The sequence below is a fragment of the Canis lupus genome, chromosome X (genome assembly GCF_011100685.1).
Source record: "Canis lupus familiaris isolate Mischka breed German Shepherd chromosome X, alternate assembly UU_Cfam_GSD_1.0, whole genome shotgun sequence".
NCBI classification, from domain to species: Eukaryota; Metazoa; Chordata; class Mammalia; order Carnivora; family Canidae; genus Canis; species Canis lupus.
Window position 1 is genome coordinate 96,051,539 of NC_049260.1, and position 22,257 is coordinate 96,073,795.

At 41.8% G+C, this 22,257-nt stretch overlaps 1 protein-coding gene across 1 annotated transcript; it reads right to left on the minus strand.

The window, feature by feature from the left end:
• Positions 1–6,257: 6,257 nt before the first annotated feature.
• On the minus strand, positions 6,258–21,828 carry LOC111094954. Its single transcript, XM_038588835.1, has 4 exons — positions 21,742–21,828; positions 10,996–11,251; positions 10,315–10,397; positions 6,258–7,196 (listed from the first exon to the last, which is right to left on the minus strand). The coding sequence occupies exons 1-4, from the start codon at positions 21,826–21,828 to the stop codon at positions 6,882–6,884; spliced, it is 741 nt and encodes a 246-aa protein (XP_038444763.1). The 3' UTR covers positions 6,258–6,881.
• Positions 21,829–22,257: the final 429 nt, after the last annotated feature.

A 22,257-nucleotide genomic window follows, 5' to 3' on the forward strand; every position in this document is an offset into this window, starting at 1 on the left:
ATAGAAGTCTACTTACTAGTCATCTATAAAACCTTTTTTTGTATAATCCCTAGAAGGTAAGAAAGTGAATGATTCTAGTGAATGAGTAACAACTCCTTTTGCAAGTCAGACGGTTTGCAATTCTTTGCTTTCAACAAATTTGAAGGGAAATTTAATCAGGTAGCCAGACAATAGATCAAAAAAAGACATTTCTGATAGATCACTATATGATTTTTGGCAAACAACTCAGAAAGAGCTCATAAATAAATTTGCTATTACAATACTATTTATATTTTCAGATTCTTACATGTCTGAACAATTTTCTCAGTGTATCTATAAAAATAAAAACAGAAATAGAACTGAAACTGAACTCTTTTTTTTCTAAGATTTTATTTATTTATTCATGAGAGACACAGAGAGAGAGGCAAAGACATAGGCAGAGGGAAAAGCAGGCTCCATGCAGAGAGCCTGATGTGGGACTCGATCCCGGAACTCCGGGATCACGCCTTGAGCTGAAGGCAGATGCTCAACCGCTGAGCCACCCAGGCGTCCCAAAACTGAACTCTCATTCCAGCAACAGGTTGTATTTATCCATCCATACATGGGGAGGGGAAAAAATCCAGTTCATTCAAGGGTGAATTTACAATAAAATTTGACTTTTAGGTTTTCCATTCATTTATCAAGATGTATAAAAAATTTATGTTTTGAGCAATTTTAAAGCAATAATAACAGTTACAAATAACTCCAGCCAGAGGAATTTTTTAATAGCTAAAAATATGTTTATAGGACACTTGCTAACAAACTGTTTTATATTCCTATTTCTGCTGCAAAGAAATATGATAGGGTGATCAATAAAGTACTTTTAAGCATAAAAATATATCACATTAAGATAAAATTCTATGGGGGAAGTAGAAGTGAAAAATGAATTAAAGACAAAAATAGAAATTTTCTGGCTATTAAAGTTTATTCCTTTAATTTTCAAATGGATGACAGTGGATATCAAATGACTATGGTATTTAGATTTCATTTAAAATAATGATAGATTTGGTTTTTATGCCACCATTTATAATATATTGGAAATTACATCCTTTGTAATTATTTTAACTTATAATGAAAACATTTTTATGTCACATTAAACATGTAAAAGTGGATCCATAACTTTTCAAGATTCTTTGAGGGATATGAGAGCAAACAGCATGAAAACCGCTGGTCTATGACATCATTTCCTACCCTATGATGAAATTATACTGTCTTGTATTTCTTTTTCTTTTTAAAATTTTTTTCTTACATCAATTAACCCACTTATTATAGGTTAGCAGTGTTTCAGTTGGTGGAGCTTCTACTGGTCTTTCAACAACTTCAGTCCTCTGATGGCCGACTTTACCATGACTGCAGAAGTGGTGTGATACGCTCAGGTGCCACCAGCTACGGTTTTCATGCTGGAACCACAGTGCAAGATCCCTATAGCTTGTCTTTTCATCTTCGTTTTGCCACAGAAGGAGCAAGTGTACTTGGCTTGCTGGCTTATTTCAATCTTCTTCACCATTTTCCTGAGGGAGGAGCTGAGGTCCTGCATTTACTCACAATTCCCACCTTTTTGGTGTTTAGCCATGTTGCCGCAAACTACATCTGAGTCCAGAGAGGAAGAGACTCTCTTGTATTTTCTTTTTTTAATTTTTAATTTATTAATTAAAATATTTATTTATTTTAGAGAGAGAGGAGAAGCAGGACTGTGGGATGGGGAGGCAGACTCCCCAGGACTCTGAGGTCATGGCCTGAGCCAAAATCGAGTCAGACACCCAACTGACTGAGCCACCTAGGTGCCCCTAATTTTTTATTATTTTATTATTATTATTTATTTGTGAGAGAGCAGGAGCAGGGGAAAAGGGAGAGGGAGAAGCAGACTCTCCTGCTGATCAGGGAGCCCAACGTGGGGCTCGATCCCAGAACCCCAAGATCATGACCAGAGTCGAAGGCACACAACTCTTAAGTGACTGAGCCATCCAGGCACCCTCTCTTGTATTTTTTTTTAAGATTTTATTTATTCATGAGAGACAAAGAGAGGCAGAGACATAGGCAGAGGGAGAAGCAGGCTCCCTGTGGGGAGCCAATGTGGGACTCAATCCCAGGTCTACAGGATCACACCCCAGGCTGCAGGCAACACTAAACCACTGCGCCACCAGGGCTGCCCTGTATTTTCTTTAAAAATGTCAAAGTTTGGGTGCACCTGGGTGGCTTAATCGGCTAAGCATTTGACTTGGTTTCAGCTCAGGTTGTGAGGTCAGGGTCTGCTTCCCTCTCCCTCTGCCCTTCCCCGCTCCCCTGTGCATTCTCTCTCTCTCTCTCTCTTTTGTTAAAAAAATAATAATAATAAAAAACTTAAAATGTCAGTTTTGCCTTTTACATTTCCTGTCTCTAATCAGCCTGGAATTGGTTTCCTCAAAACATAGCCCAGATAGACACAGCACCGGAATCAGCTGGAGACTGCGCAGAAGCTTTACATTTCCCTCAAACATGGCCTAGCTTTACTGACTGAATCACCTGAGTGGGGATTATCCAAGAATTAGCAGTGTCAAAAAGCTGTTCAGGTGATTCTGGTTCACCATGAGGTGTGGGAACCACTGGTTTATGAGGCCAAATAATTTAATGTGCCATGCAAGCTGTCAGGGACTGGACTATATTCCCCCCCAAATTCATGTTGGGGTCCTAACCCATGGGACCTCAGAATGTGACTGCATTTGGAGATAAGGCTTTTGAAGAGGTAATTAAGTTAAAATGAGGTGATTAGGGTGTGCTCTAATCCAATATGACAGATGTCTTTATTGAGGAGCGATTAGGACACAGAACCAAGAGGGAAGACCATGTAAAGACAGAGAGAAGACAGCCATCGGCAAGCCTAGAGGACAGATCTTAGACGTGAACCTGCCAACACCCTGATCTCAGACTTTAAGCCTCCAGAACTGGGACAGCCCGGGTGGCTCGGCGGTTTAGCGCCGCCTTCAGCCCAGAGCCTGATCCTGGAGACCTGGGATCAAGTCCCACATCGGGCTTCCTGCATGGAGCCTGCTTCTCCCTCTGCCTGTGTCTCTGCCTCTCTCTCTCTCTGTCTCTCATGAATAAATAAATAAAATCTTAAAAAAAGAAAAAGTTTTAAAAAAGCCTCCAGAACTATGAGAAAATAAATTTCCATCATGTAGGCCACCCAGCCTGTGGTATCCTGTTATAGCAGCTCGAGTAGACTGGATTTTATCTGGGCTACCTCCCTAGAGCCTCAGGTCTCTTTTCAGGCTCCATCCAACCCCCCCATCACCACTTATCTACACCTCTGCCTTACTAGTTTTTTTTTTAAGATTTATTTTTATTTATTTATGATAGAGAGAGAGAGGCAGAGACACGGGCAGAGGGAGAAGCAGGCTCCATGCACCGGGAGCCCGACGTGGGACTTGATCCCAACACTCCAGGATCGTGCCCTGGGCCAAAGGCAGGCGCGAAACCGCTGAGCCACCCAGGGATCCCCCGCCTTACTAGTTTTGAGACCTTGGGCAACCCAACCTATCTGTCCTCAGTTTTCTTACTTGTAAAATGGGGATAATAACATTACCTCCCTAGAGTTGCAGGATGATTAAATGCGATCATCTATGTAACGCACTGAACACAATGTAAACATAAAAAACAATAAATGTTAGCGGCTCCGCCCATACCATAAGGCATTCACTGCCATTCTCCAATTGCATGTTGTTTTGTTCCCCCTCCATGAGTCAGCACATCTGTTCACATGTCTGCTTAGAATGCCTTTCTCCCACTGTGTCAGCTAGCTAACTCTTGGTTGTCCTTCAAGACTGAAATCCCTGTAGAGCCAGCTCTGATTCACTCTTCTCCCTCCCCCTCTTCTGGAGCTCTCCTCTAGATTCCCACTGCACCCTGTGCTTGCCCCTACCAAGTGAGATGCCATTGCAGGGGTTTAGGCAGAGGAGTGACCTGATCTGGCTTGAGTACCTACCATATGCCAGGCATCATTTTAGGTTCTGAGTCAAGACAAGAATAAAAAGAACACTTAACTTATAGGGTGACTGGGATCCCTCGGTGGCGCACCGGTTTGGGGCCTGCCTTTGGCCCAGGGCGCGATCCTGGAGACCCGGGATCGAATCCCACGTCGGCCTCCCGGTGCATGGAGCCTGCTTCTCCCTCTGCCTATGTCTCTGCCTCTCTCTCTCTCTCTCTCTGTGACTATCATAAATAAATTAAAAAAAATTAAAAAAAAAAAACTTATAGGGTGACTGAGAGGATTAGGAGAGACAAAATATGCCAAGCACTGAAGACAGTGCGGCTGATGGTAAACTCTTTGTAAATGCCAACAATTATTATCTATCTCCATCCAGGACACTTCCTCGCATCTATTGACATCTGTGGCTTTGGGCTCATAGTCTTCCTCCCTAAACACAAATCCCACTAGCATCCTGGGTGATGACCCCTCCAACACACTAGCACCTCTCCTGGACCTCAATTCCTGTAGCTTTTACCTCCACCCTACTCCAGACACACCGTGACCTCGATATTGTTGTCGGACTTTTGCAGACTGAATACATGGTGTACAACCATAGGAATAGATTAAAAATCCCAGGTCAAATTTTCTATTAGCTTGAGAGTGCGCTCTTTGGTCCCTACCCCAAACAAGCAACAAGTCTCTTCTGTATGACTGAGTCCTGGAAGATAAAGAAAAAAGAGAAAGGGAGGGCTGGCTGGAGGTGCTAGTTTTATGGGCACCAGATAAGGGCAAGCACCTTTACGACTGCTCAAAGAGAGGAAATTATAATTGCAGTCTTTCTGGCAGCAAGGAGGGAGAGGTTAGCAATCAAGACACCCAAGCAAAAGTCAGGAGACTGAGGGGCAGGTGCTGCTGATAGACACTATTCAGCATGAACGACCTTCACAGAGGCTGTTCTCCGTTGATGAGTCAAGAGTAATCCTATGCAGGCGTGTACCCCTTCCTGCCAGAAGGTATATAGCTCTGAGGGCAATGTCTGGAAGTCAGGGCTCACCCCGCCTTCCTTCACCCAAAACAACTCTGCTCTTAAATTAGTTGGGCTTTCACTTTACAACTGTATTTGCATAAAGGGTTATAGTGTTAAACCTTGGCTGTTCTTCTCAGCAGATATCTACATATGTTATTTTCCACAGAATCCACCTGCCATCGAGGTGTGGCAACCATTCTCAAAATTCTTCTCTCCTTATCTACATCTCATCACTTTTAGCCTCTACAGATTTGTTCTTTTTCCTATTCAAGGTTAATGCCACTACTCATGCTTGATTCCATCTCTTATTTCTGCTGGGTCTTTATGCTATCAGTTTTCCTTTCTCCACATTAAATTGCCGTTTGGAGTATTTGGCAATGGCTTGACATTGGCAATTCCATATAGTTCAAGCTAACATGCCTTTATTCTTTTCCTCTCTAAATAATCCTCCTCAACCAAAAACAATTACAACAAAGCATCCTTATACAGACAAGAGTAACCTCTTTGTAGATTGTGTTTTTCTAACTTCAAACTTCCGTGTGTCCAGTCATATAAAACCTAAATATCATACCCCAGCTATGTCTGCTTTTGCTGTTCACATTTCCCAACTGACAATTCACCTAACAAGTATTTAGCAAGGGTCTGGCATGTTTATGAAATTTTTAAAAAGATTTTTATTTATTTATTCATGAGAGACAGAGAGAGGCAGAGGCAAAGGGAGAAGCAGGCTCCATGCAGGGAGCCTGATGTGGGACTCAATCCCAGGACTGAGGGATCATGACCAGAGCAGAAGGCAGATGCTCAACTGCTGAGCCACCCAGGAGTCCCTGTTTATGAAATTTTTATTCACTCATTCAACAAATATCTTCTAAGTATCTACACTGCCAGACATTGTTCTAAGTACTTGGGACAGATCAGTGAATGAAATAAAAATTCCTGTCCTCTTGGAGCTTATAGTCTAGTACGGGTTGGAAGGAGGAGACATATAATAAACAAACACGGGGCACCTGGGCAGCTCAGTGGTTGAACATCTTCCTTTGGCTCAGGTCATGATCCCGGGGTCCTGGGATCAAGTCCTGCATCAGGCTCTCCACAGGGAGCCTGCTTCTCCGTCTGCCTATGTCTCTTTCTCTCTGTGTCTTTCGTGAATAAAGAATAAAATAAAATCTTGGGACGCCTGGGTGGCTTAGTGGTTTAGCCCAGGGCATGATCTTGGAGTCCCATGTCAGGAGCCTGCTTCTCCCTTTGCTTGTGTCTCTGCCTCTCTTTCTCTGTGTCTCTCTCATAAATAAATAAATAAAATCTTAAAAAGGGAAAAGGATACTCCTTAAAAAAAAGAAATAAAATCTTTAAAAAGAAACAAACACGATAAAGAAAATAACCATATAGCATGCTACAAATAGATACCATGGCGGGGAGGTAGAGCAGGGAAGGGAGATTGAGAGTGTTATGAGAGAAGTTGTAATTTCAATATGGTAGTCATGGTGGGCCTTATTGAGAAGGTGACAATTAAGCAAAGACTTGAAGGAGCTGAAGGACAAGCCATGGATATATTTGGGGGAAGTGTTCCAGGCAGAGTGAACAGCAAGTGCAAAGGCCCTGAGACAGGAAAACTAAAGGAACAAGGGGTAAGAATAGTAAGAGATGAAGACATTGAGGTATGAAGGACTCTGATTGTGTAGAGCCCTTGTATTAGTTATTTACTGTTGGGTAACAAATTGCCCTAAAATTTAGCTACTTAAGGGGTACCTGGCTGGCTCAGTTGGTGGAACATATGACTCTTGATCTCAGGGTCATGAGTTTGAGTCTCACAATGGGTGTGGAAATTACATATAAAAATAAAAACAAGTAAGTAAAATTTAGCTATTTAAAACAGCAATACACAGGAATTCAGGAGGGTTTTGGCTGGGTGTTCCTGGCTTTGGGTTTCAAGAGGTTGCAGTCATTGGAAGTGTGGGTCTGAAGAATCCTCTTCCAAGGTGGCTCACTCATGTGGTTGACAAGTTGGTGTTTTGGCTGGGTGTTCCTGGCTTTGGGTTTCAAGAGGTTGCAGTCATTGGAAGTGTGGGTCTGAAGAATCCTCTTCCAAGGTGGCTCACTCATGTGGTTGACAAGTTGGTGTTGAGAAGAAGGGGCAGCCTCAGTTTTTCCTTGTGTGGGCCTCTCATGATACTTGAGTATCCCCGTGACATACCAGCTGGCTTCCTACAGAGCAACCAATCCAAGACAGAGCAAGGCAGAAATCACAATGCCTTTTAGGACCTAGGCTTTTAAATCATATGCTATCACTTCCACAGCATTCTATTAGTTTACACGAGTCAGCTCTAGTTCATTGTAGCCAAGGGCATGAAGAGCAAGAAGTGAAGATCACTAGAGATCGTGTTGGTGGCTGGCCACGAAAGCCTTTGTAGGCCATTATACATCTTTGACTTTTTTCTGAGTGAAATGGAGAGCCACTGAAGGGATTTGAGCAGATAAATGACAATGATCTGGCTTATTAGGACAACTCTGGCTGCTGTGTAAATACACTGGAGACAGGCAAGGAGGAGGTAAGCTGGAAGACCAGAGAGGAAGCTAAAGTATAAGAGAGAGACAGACTAGGGTCATAGTGGTGTTAATGAGAATTGGTGATACTGTGGATATATTTTGAAAATTGAGATGGACAGGATTTGCTGAGAATTGGATAAGGGATGGAGGGGGTGGATTAAAGATGACTCCAAGAGTTTTGGAGGAATCACAAAAAAGAGTTAAGACACACATTTTACCATAAATGAACTTAAAATATAGGTGAGATAAGACATGTACACAAACAGCTATACAACATGGCAGAAAGCACTGTGTTTCATAACAAAGGCATAAATTCAAGTGCCAAGTGAGATGAAAAAGTTCTGGAGGTGGATGTTGAAGGTACTCAATGCCACTGATCTGTATACTTAAAAAATGGCTCAAATGGTAAATTGTATGTAATATACTCTCTTTTTTATAATGATCTGTATGCCCAACAACAGGGCTGGAACTCACAACCTGAGATCAAGAGTCGCATTTTCCACTGAGCCAGCCAAACACCCCTATGTTATACACATTTAATTACAGCTTTTAAAAGGTGCTAACAAAACTAAAAACAAAAATTCAAGTGCCAAGAGAGTTCAGAGGAGGAAGAAGGAATCAGAGAAGGCTTTGAGTAAGGGCAGTCCTTCTTCCTAGGCACAGGGAGCTATTTGAGTAAGTGAATGGAAGGCCGGAAAGCTGGGAAAGGGCAGTAACTGTACTTCTATGGTTAGCAGTTCTGTTTTGTTAGAAGATACGTCGTTTGTACTAAAACTGCAGTTGATGACTGATGTCAGCCTTCAGTGACCGGCTCAAGTGACCTCAAGGAAGAATCAAAAACAGGAAGAACCGGAAAACCAATTAAGCAGAGACACGCAAGCAATATTTTTAAACAATTAGATATGATAGAAACGTAACGTATTAAGATGACCTCAGGGTCTTTCTCGTCTCTACGTGGAAATCAATAAACGGTAACTTTTACAACCGTAACAAATTATACCTTTTGATGCGCAAGTATTTGGACAGCTGCTTGCAAGCAGGCATACCCTTTGCCCCTTTTGTATATATAATCCCGGGGAGCTACGAGGCCTTGGAGCCAGTCTTTAGAGCAATCCGGAAGCCTGTTTTCCCAGGCTATCATTCTGAGTAAGACAACGGATAAAGCATTTACTAACCTACTTTAAGGATGGTTTTCTTTCAGTTGACAGTACGGAGCCCAAGGGAAAAGTGAACAGAAAGCTAAGGAGTTTTAACATAATCTGGGAAAGTAGTGTTGAAGGGTTTAGGTCACATTGCCTTGTGCAGTCGGTACTGCAGGGTACCAGTCCTAGGGATAGAGAGGCAAGTCAGGAGACCAAGTAATGGTCAGGCACATCTGGAATCAGAAGATCTAGGTTTGGGGATCCCTGGGTGGCGCAGCGGTTTGGCGCCTGCCTTTGGTCCAGGGCGCGATCCTGGAGACCCGGGATCGAATCCCACGTCGGGCTCCCGGTGCATGGAGCCTGCTTCTCCCTCTGCCTGTCTCTCTTTCTCTCCCTCTCTCTGTGACTATCATAAATAAATAAAAAATTAAAAAAAAAAGAAGATCTAGGTTTGAATCACTGTTCCAGCTCCCACACATACCAGCAGTGTGACTTTGGGCAAGCCATCTAAACTCTCTAAACCTCAGTTTCTTCATTTGTAAAATGGAAATAATGGTAGTTACATATTTCATAAGATTGCTGTGAGAATTATTTTTTTAAAGATCATTATTTATTCATGAGACACACACACACACAGAGAGAGAGAGAGAGAGAGGCAGAGACATAGGCAGAGGGAGAGACAGGCTGTCTGCCAGGAGCCCGATGTGGTGCTCAATCCCAGGACCCCAGGATCACGACCTGAGCCAAAGGCAGATGCTCAACCACTGAACCACCCAGGTGTCCCAATTTTTTTTTTAAGATTTTTATTTATTTATTAATGAGACACACAGAGTGAGAGGCAGAGACATAGGCAGAGGGAGAAGCAGGCTCCATGCAGGAAGCCTGATGTGGGACTCAATCCCAGGACTCCGGGATCACCCCTGAGCCAAAGGCAGACGCTCAACTGCTGAGCCACCCAGGTGTCCCTGCTGTGAGAATTTAATAACTGTTTGCTTGCAATTACTATTACCCAATGTCAGATGTGGGATTCTCAGAGCTATGACAGTAAAAGAGGATTGGAGGGGTAATATTTAGCAAAAGCCTAAGAACCAAAGAGAAGTCTCTTCTCTCCTCTCTTCAAGTTCCCTTCTCAAGAAGGGAAGCATCATTTGAGGATGCAGGTGATACTTAGAATCTTCCTCTTGATATGAAACACTCTCATTCAGAATCTCTCATGTCACTACACTAGCGTATAAGGGAGCCTAAGTCTGTGAAACAAAATTCATTTGGCAACCTTACAGCATATTTGAAATAAATCCAGGATATGATCAGCATATTATGTCCCAGATTTCCGGTTTCCCTGCCTCCTGCCCTCTTTCCTATTCATTTTCCCTTTATCTCTCAATCCCCATCCTGTTCCAACTGAATGTCCTTTCCGTTTTATCCTTTCCATCTAGGGCACGGACCGTATTCTAATCTCAATTCCCTCATTTATTAGCTGCATGCTAATGGAGGGCCTTTTTTTTGTGTATATATATATATACATATATTTCTTTTTTTGGAGTTCGATTTGCCAACCTATAGCATAATACCCAGTGCTCATCCCGTCAAGTGCCCCGTCACCCCCACCCCCCGCCCACCTCCCTTTCCACTACCTGTTGTTCGTTTCCCAGAGTTAGGAGTCTCTCATGTTCTCTCTCCCATGGAGGGACTTTTCTTCTCTGGGCCTCAATAGCCTCTGTAAAATGGGTTTAATGAGAGAGGGCCTATCTTACAGGGTTGTCAAAATCACAACAAAGAACGCAATCTATGCCTCACACAGTGCTTGGTCGGTAGTGAGAACTCAACTGGTTCGCTCTCTTTCCATCCGTAACTTTACCTCTACCCCCTGCTGCTCAACACCAAAGCCCAGCAGGTAACAGCCGTGGGAAAAAACACCTCGAGGTGGAAGAGGAAACCTTCGAGCTGGGGGCGGGGACTGCGAGGTACCCACTGCGCAGGCGCGCCCGCTGGGTCAGGTTCTGGCTTCCAGCCGGGGGTGGGGGTTGGGGGGAGGGCTTCGATCGTCCGGGCTGCCCCCTTCCGGCCCAGGGAAGTGGCGGGACCTTGGCTGCGCCCTGGGAGGGCTCAGCACTAATCCAGGACGCCGGGGCCCAAGGGTAAGTTCGAAAATGGCGGAGGGGGAAGAAGGAGGGGCCTTACAGGGCGGGAGGCTGGCCCCGGGCGGGGACGGTAGAAAGGAGCTTGCGGCGGCGCGGGGGGGCCCTTGGCGCGGCCGGGGCCTGAGACTGACCGACCGCGGCCGGAGTCTGTGTGAGGCCCTGTCGTGGACGCACCTCGGGTTCCCCGGCTCGGGGCTCCTCCGGGCGACGGGCGGGCTGCTGGGTGCGCCTGAGGGAGACGGAGAGACTTCCGTTTCCTTCTAGGCTGGGGCCCGGCCGCAAAGCGGAGTTGGCATTTCCAGATTGGGGCTCGGGCCGCCCCTCCTCCAGGACCCTCCCCTCCGGACCGCGCAGGGCGCCGCGGGCGATCCGGGCTGGCTCTCCTGGCGCGGTGGGTACTGCCTGTACGGGCTTCCTCCTCCTCCTCCTCCTCCTCCTCCTCCTCCTCCTCCTCCTCCTCCTCCTCCTCCTCTTCCTCCTCCTCCCCCCCTCCCCGCGGGCCCCGGCGCTGCGGGGAGGGGCGGGAAGGCCGCCCCTGTGCGGCGCGGGTGGCCCAGCCGGAGCTCCTTGCCGAGGTTCCCGGGAGCACAGAAAGAAGGCGTGGGTGGGGGCGTGGGTGGCTGCCTGGCTTTTCGGGCTTGCCCGGTGCCTTCTTAAACCCGGGAACCTCTAAGGTAAATCGAGTCAACTTTTTTTTTTTTTAATGATCAAAGGGACCGCCCCTCCCACCCCCCAATTTGGTGCGTGTGGCAGGTATGGAGCTGGGTGGAGTGTGCCTGGCGAGGGCACGTGAAGCAGAAAGAATAGGAGCCAAAGAGCTTCCGGAAGAGGAAATTAGCTAGTAATTCTTTCCAATCTTTGCTGTCCTAGTCACTTCCCCAGTATATTCTGTGAGTAAAACAAAATTCAGTCTAACTTTCAGTTTCATTATTTTAACTCCATAATACACTTAATTGTTTTTGATAGGAAGGGGGTGGTTATTGCTGAAACTAAACAGCCCCTTCCACCTCCAAAAAAAGAAAAAGGTCAATCAGAGCTTCGTAAAGATCTGTCCGATTTTAATAATCTGCTACTTTGCCTTCAAATGTAATTATATTACTAGGTCTCTCACCCTATGCCTTATTCTCATTGATGCATAGAAATATACTTTTGTAAGACTAGAGGTTGCTGTACTGTTCTTTTTTCCCCTTTTTTTCACTTCGAATTTCTTACAACCAGTTCAAGAGAACACGATTACAGACAGCCATCTTAGAACTTTAACATTTTAGAGTTGGAAGCGATCTTAGTCCAATCCTCTTATTTTGCAAAAGCAGAAACTAAGGCACAAGAAGATTCGTGGCTTGCCTAAGACTACTCAACTACTTAGATTAGAACCCAGCTTGTCTGGCTCTTCGCTCACTGCTCTTTCTGAGCAACTGCTGTGCATAGCCTCCAAGCAAGAAAATTAAATGTTCAACTCACCGCACACTTGAAGCCTATACTACTTTGTATCATACAACTGTGCAACTACCTTCTATGTATTTAACATGTTTATCGAAACCAATGCTTGAGATATTTTCTCCCGTCATTCAAGAAGTGGCAACAGTTTAGGTTAATAAGATTTATGCACACATGCACATATGCATATTTGAATATGCTCAGAGAATTTCTGGAAGGATACACCAGAAAAGTGTGAACAGTGCCTACTTAATAGAGGGATGGAGAAGAATATGATGCTTTTTAATTTGCACTTCACATATGGCCTAATGTACTGTTTAAATTTTTACCATAAACAAGTATTGATTTTAGAATTAAAAATAGCTTTTAAAATTCACACACCTACATGTATATCAACATAAGTATTTATCAATGGTATGTAAATACATATATGCATTTACATATCATTGGTTTGTATTGTAAAATCCACTGTGGCTTCTGTCAACCCAGCTGGCAAAGCAGGCCTGATTATCAGATGCTCACATTTCTTATTTTCTCTTATGGCACCTAGTATAAGATGGTAAAGAGAATATATGTTATTAATCTTTATAGAATTTTAGAAAATGTGCTAAACTTTTTATTATCAAATAATATAGCAAGTCATAACATTCAAGATACACAGTTTGATGCAATGAAAAAATCTGAATGTAGAATCTTTGTGGATAAGAATCATTTTTAAAAATTAAGATTGGAAGGGTCCCTGGTGATAAGTACTTCAACTCTTTTCTTTTTATGTGATAAGTACTTCAACTCTTTTCTTTTTATGAATAGGCTAACTAGGACTCAAAAGAGAAAAAGTGAATTACCCAAGATTATATATCTAATTATTAGCAGAGCTTGGACTAAGGTCTAGGTCCTAGTCCAGTACCCTTTGTGCTACGTTTGTACTTTATTGCTTTATAGTGCATTCAGTGACTCCCAACTAGGCAGGAAAAGTAATCCTGGCTATAGGTTAGGACCATTTCAGTAGATAATAATATTGTTAGTAACATCCCAATTAATTTGTATACTGCTTGAAATATTTGACTAACATAAATATTCCCCTTACATTTGGTCATAAACATTAATTTGTTTCATAAATTCTTTGTTTATATTGTAAATGCCTACCCCAAGTATGAGATTATGATATTTTACTGTTTTTGTTTGTTCTAATACTTAAAAGTCTGGTAGCTAGTGCTAAGGTGAGGCGGGAAAAGTTATGCTCTATAAAAAAGACATTTTATTGAGTGCCTACTATACGGCAGAGATTATACTATGTGGTGTAGGGTTTGAAAGACAAATATGGCAAAGTAGATGTCCTTGTTCTCCTGAGGCTGGGAGATTATCATAAGCTGTCAAATCTCAAGCTTTATCTGTGTTCTAATCTGGTAATAGTATTATAACTAGTAATCTGTAGCACTGTTTAAGGTCATCGTGAATAAATTTAAGGAAACAAAAACAGTAGTGGTCAAATAAATTGATATTGAACACAGTCTTTTTTTTTTTTTTGACTTAAGGGAAAACAGACATTTATTTCTCACAAAATTTAAGTCTCAGGCTTCCAGCTCTTTACCAGTTCTTCCAGTACAATTCCTGGTGAACAGATACTATTTTTGTCTTAGAGGTCATGTGGTACAGTGGGAAGAGCCCTGGATTTGATGCCTGGGTTCTTGTCTTAGCTTTGTTTCCAATTAGCTCTGAGATTGTGAGCAAGTCATTTAAACACCTCCATGCCTACATATTTCTATTTTTTCATGACTTTTTATGAATTAAATATCCCATTTAATTCAAAACATTATTTTGGAGTATTTTAAGTTACAAAATATTTTTTTAGAAGGTTATGAAATTCAGAATAGTATAACAGAATAAGTATAATTCACATTCTTTTATAAAAATGTTTTATTTATTTAATTCTTATTTATTTGTGATAGTCACACAGAGAGAGAGAGAGAGAGAGAGAGAGAGAGAGAGGCAGAGACACAGGCAGAGAGGGAGAAGCAGGCTCCATGCACCGGGAGCCCGACGTGGGATTCGATCCCAGGTCCCCAGGATCGCGCCCTGGGCCAAAGGCAGGCGCCAAACCACTGCGCCACCCAGGGATCCCCACATTCTTTTATATTTACTTTTATCATTTAGGTTCATATTGTACGTAGATTGCTGTAATCCTTTTTTCTCATTCATTCTATATCGAACATTTCCTATGTCATGAAGTCTTTTAAAATGTAGGTTTTATTTATCTTGCATATTCTTTTTTTAAAGATTTATTTATTTGAGAGGGACAGAGAAAGCATGACTGAGGGGAGGGACAGAAAGAGGAGACAAAGAGACTCCGTGCTGAGTGATTACCCGGATGTGGGAGCTCAATTCCAGGACCCCTGAGATATGACCCGAGTAGAAGTCAGGTGCCCTGGAAGAGGGAGTCTTAAGCAGACTCTGTGCTGAGCAGGGAGCCTGGTGTGCCCGATCTCACAACCCTGAGATCACAACCTGAACCAAGAGTTGGACACTTCTCTCACTGCCACCCAAGCACCCCATATGCTGCATATTATTCTATGCCCTGGTTCCTTCATTTTATAAAGTAACAGGCTTGGGTTAGTTGATTCCAAAGATTCAAAATCCATTGTGATAGTTTTTTATAACTGATTATCTCAGATTCTATCAAGTAAAAAAAATTCCCACATGACCATCCAAAATCTGTTTCGAATAAATGTTGCAAATAAAATGATAAAAAGAATAAGGTGGAGATATAAACCTTAATTTGTGGATTATACTTACATTTATTTTTTCCCGCCTTTATGATTTGAATGCTTTATTTTAAAATTTCACATGCTAAGTATTTGAATTTCAATTTTTTTGGAGATGTGAATGAGATCTGTGTCACTACTGTGTTGAAAGCTGGCCTGTTTTATTTGTAGGGTGGATGTAGAGTAAATTGAAGAGGGAAAAACTGGGCTTCTGGGGTTTAACATTCTAGGATTACCATAGCATAGAAGAGAGAAAATTAGTGGAAGCTAAGAAGGGTTCAATAACTTGCTCAAGGTCCAAATAGCTAATAAGTTGCAGGGGTAGGATTTGAATTCAGATTTCTTTGATTGCAGTAGTCCTGCTTTTCTTTCATTGCGTGCTATTTTCAGAAGATCTCTTAGACGGGTTTTTGATGGTATTGCTTTGATCAAAATTGATTAAGGAGCTAAGTTGAAAAATACTGAGATAGCACTTAGAAATACGGTTTTCAGTTTGAGACAATCCAAACAACACACCTTGAGCACCTTCTGGTTTGAGCCAAGTTCTTTTTTTGTTTTTAAGATTTTATTTATTTATTCATGAGAGACACAGAGAGGTAGAGACATAGGCAGAGGGAGAAGCAGTCTCCATGCAGGGAGCCCGATGTGGGACTCGATCCCAGGACCCCGGGATCACGCCCTGGGCCAAACGCAGACACTCAACTGCTGAGCCACCCAGGCGTCCTGAGCCAAGTTCTAACATAACTGTATTAACAGTGGCTGGCATGTATAAGTAGGTGCCTGGTAAAAAAAAAAATATTGACTGAGGGGCACCTGGGTGGTGCAGTTGGTTGAGCATCCAACTTTTGGTTTTGGCTCAGGTTGTGGGATTGAGCCCCACGTTGGGCTCTATGCTCATGTGGAGTCTGCTTAAGTTTCTCTCTCCCTCTCCCTTTTCCCCTCTTTCCCCCCCCCAACCTGTCTGTCTCAAATAAATCTTTTAAGAAAATTGTTGACTGAATGCCTCTACTTGTTATAGAGGAATGTATTAGATGAAGAAGGAAAAACTAAAACATCTAGGGCCTTCCAGATAATTCCAAATAAAGGACTTCCTCTACTTTGAGAAATTAACCAAAGCAGTTGTTGATTACTGTATCTACCATAAAAACTTGAGGCCAAACATATGAGTTAATGTTTTATGTGCCCTGATTATACTTAATAGTAGGTTGTCCTTTTTGTGATAAAAGGATATTTTATGTAATTTTGTAGGACTTGGCATGGACTTTTATTGTTAACTATGGTATCATTGTAGCTCTAATATTTTGATACGTTTTGGATTTTTTTTTAATTTTTATTTATTTATGATAGTCACAGAGAGAGAGAGAGGCAGAGACACAGGCAGAGGGAGAAGCAGGCTCCATGCACCGGGAGACCCAACGTGGGATTTGATCTCGGGTCTCCAGGATCGCGCCCTGGGCCAAAGGCAGGCGTCAAACCGCTGCGCCACCCAGGGAGCCCCATTTTGGAATTTAATTTGGTATATTGGTATCCAATCTTTGTTAAGTATACATGTGATTCACTTACCACGTGATCTGCTTTAAAAAAAATTTTTTTTAAGATTTATTCATGAGAGAGAGAGAGAGAGAGGCAAAGACACAGGCAGAGGGAGAAGCAGGCTCCCCACAGGGAGCCCGATGTGGGACTCGATCCCTGATCAAGCCCTGAGCTGAAGTCAGACACTCAATCACTGAGCCACCCAGGCGCCCCCCCCCACCCCCAAAAAAAGTCTGTCTCTAGGAGGAGGGGCAGTCGCAGTGGGAGGGGGAGAAGTAGTCTCCCTGCTGAGCAGGAAGCCTGTGGGCTCGAGATCACAGAACCATGAGATCATGACCTGAGCCACCCAGGTGCCCCCATGATCTGCTTTTATTTTAATTTAATTTAATTTTATTTTATTTTAAGATTTTATTTATTTGTTTATTCATGATAATCACAGAGAGAGAGAGAGAGAGAGAGAGAGAGAGAGAGAGAGAGGGGCAGGCAGCGACACAGGCAGAGGGAGAAGCAGGCTCCATGCAGGGAGCCCGACGTGGGATTCGATCCCAGGTCTCCAGGATCGCGCCCTGGGCCAAAGGCAGGTGCCAAACCACTGCGCCACCCAGGGATCCCATGATCTGCTTTTATAATGTATTTTTAAGGATATGGGTTGTGGTGAAAACTGAGGTTTACCTGTACGGACTGGGAACAGCTTGAACTCAGATGATCAGAGGTTGAATTGCATGAGTTAAGGCTGATTTCCTAAACTGGGCAAAGCTGGTACCACTGTACATTCCCTGGAATCTATAAATACTGACATGTGGTTTGAACTTTTATATTTACCCTTATGACAATTTTGTTGGCCTCACAACACAGGCCTTTCATATATATAATCACATACTGGTATGTGATATTTTACTTTTCAATGACTCCTGCTAATTTTTCAAGCCTTGAAAGGGCAAGGAGCTGACATTTTTTGCTACCTCACCAGACTAACTCTTCTGCCAGTAATTCTTAAAGTAATTTCCTTAGACCTATATTGGTCATAATCACCGGGTTTGACTTTTGACTGTCATTTACCGTATGATCTTTGATGAGTAACAGAAAACCACAGTTTCCCCATATTTCAAATAGGGGCTATGATATGTTGCTTAGGTTAAATTAAATACCACATGTGAAAACATCCTAATTGTAAATCACATATGTATTTTAGTTATTAGAGGTAACATGGTGAAAAAAAAGGATAGGCTGTGGAATCACGCAAGCTCACGTTGAATTTTTGACCTACTACTAAATGGGATGACATTTTTTAGTTTCAATTCAGCATGTTGTAGTAGGTTAGAATATTTATATGTAGCTAAAATGATTGCATGGAGGAAAATTAAAATTATTTGTAGATAGTTTAGAACACGGGGGCACTCATTAAATATGTGGTACTGTTTTAATTTGGCCCGGAGTCACTTATTATGGCAATTTCCTTTACTTGGTGTCATTTTAATTCAAACCCAGACAGAAGACAAACCTAAATGTATATATGCAGCAGAGTGGCTTTCATGTAGAACTACCTATTTTTACTAGAGAAAAAGAAAAGTTGTTGGCTTTTATCAAGAACTTGTTTCAGCACTTGAGATCTCAACATGATCATGGAAGACTACTTAATTCTGAGAAATATCTAGGGTAGGTATTACCCATTCACTGAGTCATCTATTAAAGAACTTTGGTTGGGGATCCCTGGGTGGCTCAGCGGTTTAGCATCTGCCTTCAGCTCAGGGCCTGATCCTGGAGAAAAAAAAATATATTTTTTTAAAAAGAAAGAACTTTGGCATGGCACTTGGAGAACCATCTGATTTTTAAGTACTGCAATCCCCATCACTCTGTCAGGATAAGTTATCTGGGTAAGTATCAAATAGAATAAGTTCCAGTTCTGTGCTACTCATTAGCTCTATGGTCTTAGTCAAATCATTTAACATCCTTATGCTTTTGTTTGCTTATCTTCAAAATGGAAGAGTGATTTCTATTATTCTGTCAGCACAAATACAGTCAGTTATGGTGAACATGTTTTGCTTGTGGGTGTCTACAAAATATAATGATTCTACTTTACGTGTACTTGATTCAAAACTGCCCTTTTGTAAAAATTAGGGAAATTTTAAAAATTTTATTTTCATGAGAGACAGAGAGGCAGAGACGTAGGCAGAGGGTGAAGCAGGCTCCATGCAGAAAGCCCGATGTGGGACTTGAACCCAGGACCCCAGGGTTACACCCTGAGCCGAAGGCAGATGCTCAACCTCTGAGCCACCCACGCATCCCTAAATAGGGAAATTTTTAAGTAAAGATTACAGGCAACTCTTCTTACCAGGCCCCAAATTAATTGATTATTTTTATAAGGCAGTAAGTGAATAGTTCAGAACTCCAGCAATAGGCATCCCTTAGACGTTTCAACATAGTCCTTTCACTTTCAAGTCAAGTCAACAATAAGTAGCAATCAGATATTACCTGTGTTTCTCAGCCCTCTCTGCTGGTGATTTACTGCCACTGAGCAGAGGACCAAACAACATTTATTCATGGTCATCCACTGTGGACATGACTTAATTACTGCTTTTATTTCTGGGAGTTGACCTGTATCTCTTTTTCTTAACCTAAATGATTGAGTGTTGACATCAATTTACAATTTCGTCTTTCTCGTTGTGGTGGCTAGGAGTTAGTAATCTAACAGTAATATTACAAATCAGCAAGCTGGCAAAAATTCTCACCATAGGCAAAATCATAACGACCAAGAATATATCCTTCCCTCTGCAAGTTATAAGAATGATCTTTTGTGAATTAAAAGTCAAAACCTTGCAATACCTGGCCTTGCTATTGATAGTTTACTGTGCTAGTGTGTTCACAGATGAAGAAAGCATTGTCACCTGGCATATAGCCAAATAAAACCCCCAATCTGCTGGGCAGGATTGTACAAGGGACCTGACTAATCAAGAGCCCAACTGCTTTTTTTCTTTTGATTAGAATCTAATATATTTACTGTATAAAATTTAGAAAATTAAGAAAAGTACAAAGAAGAAAATAAAACTCAATAATCCTACTGCCGGGAGATAACCACAGAATTTTGATGTATAATTTAGCCTGTCTTTATATATCTGTATTTTTTGTAATTAGGATTTTACTGCACAGTATTTTATTTTTTTAAAAGGTTTTATTTATTCATTAGAGACACAGAGACACAGGTAGGTGGGAGACACGGTAGAGGGAGAAACGGGCTCCATGCAGGGAGCCCCACATGGGACTTGGTCCCAGGACTCCAGGATCACGCCCTGGGCAGAAGGTGGCGCTAAACCGCTGAGCCACTTGGGCTGCCCAACTTCACAGTATTTTATAATCAGCTTTTTTCATTTAATACAATAGCATGAACATATGTCTATGTCCTTTAGTATTCTTCTACAACCGAGTTTGTAATGAATGCCTGGTATCCACATTACCAAAGTGTTGTCCTCATTTGTTGGACATTGAATTTTTTTGTTTATAAATACCACTGTATTGAATATCCTTATATATACATTTTTTAAAAATCCCTAATCATTTCCTTAAAGTTGATTCTTACAACTAGAATAAGTGGTTCAAAAAGTAATCATATATTTAAGTTTTTATTTATTTATCTTTAAGATTTTAGAACATATTGCCACATTATCCTCTAGGAAAGGTGTACTAATTTTTTTAAAATTTTAATTCCAGGGTAGTTAACACACAGTGTTTTATTTGTTTCAGATGTACTCTATAGTGATTCAACAATTCCATATATTATTCATTGCTCATCAAGATAAGTGTACTCTTTTTTTTTTTAAAGATTTTATTTAAGAGAGCACAAGTGGGGGATGGGGGTGGGGCAGAAAGAGAAGCAGACTCCCCACTGAGCAGGGAGACCAACATGGGGCTCCATCCCAGGACTCCGAGATCATGACATGAGCCAAAGGCAGGTGCCCCAAGATAAGTGTACTCTTAATCCCCTTTACTTGTTTCACCCATCCCCCCACCACAAAAGGTATACCAATTTGTAGTTTCACCGGCAAGAGTGTCTGTTACCCCATACCTTCCCTACTGCTAAATTTTTGTTATTGGCATCTTTTTCTTCTGGATATGTAAGTGCATTCAAGCTTTTTCTTAACACTATTACTGGTCAAAACCAAGATAGGTAATAGGAGGTGGTGAAGGACACACTCCTGTTCAAATCATTCAATGTTGCCACTAAAAGCAAATAATGACAAACAGATTTTAGAGAGAAGGACTTTTTGCTCTTCCATAATAATAATAAAAAATTTTTATAGTAGTAAAAAATTGTTAGCTTTCTAAATGTCCATAGATGAAGGTACATAGCTGTGTATAGACTGTTTTAACATTTATATTTTTAAAAATACTCATACATGCTTGTATATTCATAGACCATCTCTGGAGGAATACACAAACTGATAAGAGTGATTGCTACTTGGAATATGTTGGGGGGGGGATTTTTTTTTTAATTTTCTAGGTTCCTTGGCTGGTAAACTGTTAAAAGACAGATTTAATAGAATAATTACAGACATATAAGAGCCCCATAAGAACATGAGACCCACAGGCAGACAGGCTGTTGAGGTTTATATGCCATTCTAAGCTAAGGAGAAAGGGGGTGGGGGTCTAAGTCTTCAAAGCGAAGGAAGAGTTTACAGGAAGATGAGCAGATGTTTGATAAATATTTGCCAGGCCATACAGAGACAATGGAAAGCAAAGGAATTTGATCTCTAGGCCCTACAGAGCTTCCCCTAGCTTACCACACCTAGCTCATATTCTTTGTAGTTATCTCAGGTGATAGTTTTCTTCCCAGACAGGCCCTCCATCTAAATTCTTTAGGCAGTTAAGGAGAAGGTAAAAGCTTTTCCTGAGTTTTTTACTCACTTCAGTTTAAAGTAATCCATGTGCCCTGGGTGCCTGGCCAACTCAGTTGGTAGAGCATGCAACTTTTGATTTGTGGGTCATGAGTTCAAGCCCCACATTGGTGGTAGAGTTTACTAAAAAAAAAATAATAATAATAATAAGGGGCACCTGACCGGCTCATTCAGAAGAGCATGCAACTTGATCTTGGAGTCATGAGTTGGAGCCTCCAGTTGGGTGTAGAGATTATAATCAATCAGTAATAATAGCAATAAAAATTTTGAAAAGTAATTTTCATTCCAAAGTGACTCACTTTGGGAAGGCTTATTCTGAAACCCTTTAGTCCTGCCTTTGAAACTTGTGCATGAAGTTTCACAGCCCAGAGGTTGAGTTGGTACATTGCTCCATCTCACTCAACCCTCTCTTAGTCCTGAGAATAGGCCAGTTCTGTTACATAGTTGTGTCTCATTTCAGGAGATGGTGATGCACTTGTGCTCCCAAAGTTAGGGCTATGGTGCAAACAATCTGGTATTTAATAAGAGAAATTTCTATGGAAATGAAAGAAAAAGGTTAATTAGAGCAGATTATAGTCCTAGTTTCTTAGTTCTGAAGGTAGCCAGGTGAGAGGATTTCTAGATGTCCTGCTTAAAGCAACTTCAGATGGAGTGAGGGCAGGCAGTGGCATTCTGAAAGATTTTCCTGGTTTGTAGTGGGATATATTTGGAAATGTTAGTTTGGAAAGTTGTAGCTAAATATTGGAGGAAACTTCTGAATTCAGGATCAGCCGTTTATAGGTGGAACCTCAAAGATAATAGCACCAGAATTTGAG

Bases quoted from the DNA above. Each gene is read 5' to 3' on its own strand.
- LOC111094954 (XM_038588835.1), bottom strand. From the start codon at position 21,828: ATGTACCAACTCAACCTCTGGGCTGTGAAACTTCATGCACAAGTTTCA. The intron at 10,398-10,995 runs GTGCGTCCACGA...CCCATTTTACAG, and splicing joins CCCGAGCCGGGGAACCCGAG to AGGCTATTGAGGCCCAGAGA. The intron at 7,197-10,314 runs GTAGTGGAAAGG...GTTGCTCTGTAG, and splicing joins CTCTGGGAAACGAACAACAG to GAAGCCAGCTGGTATGTCAC.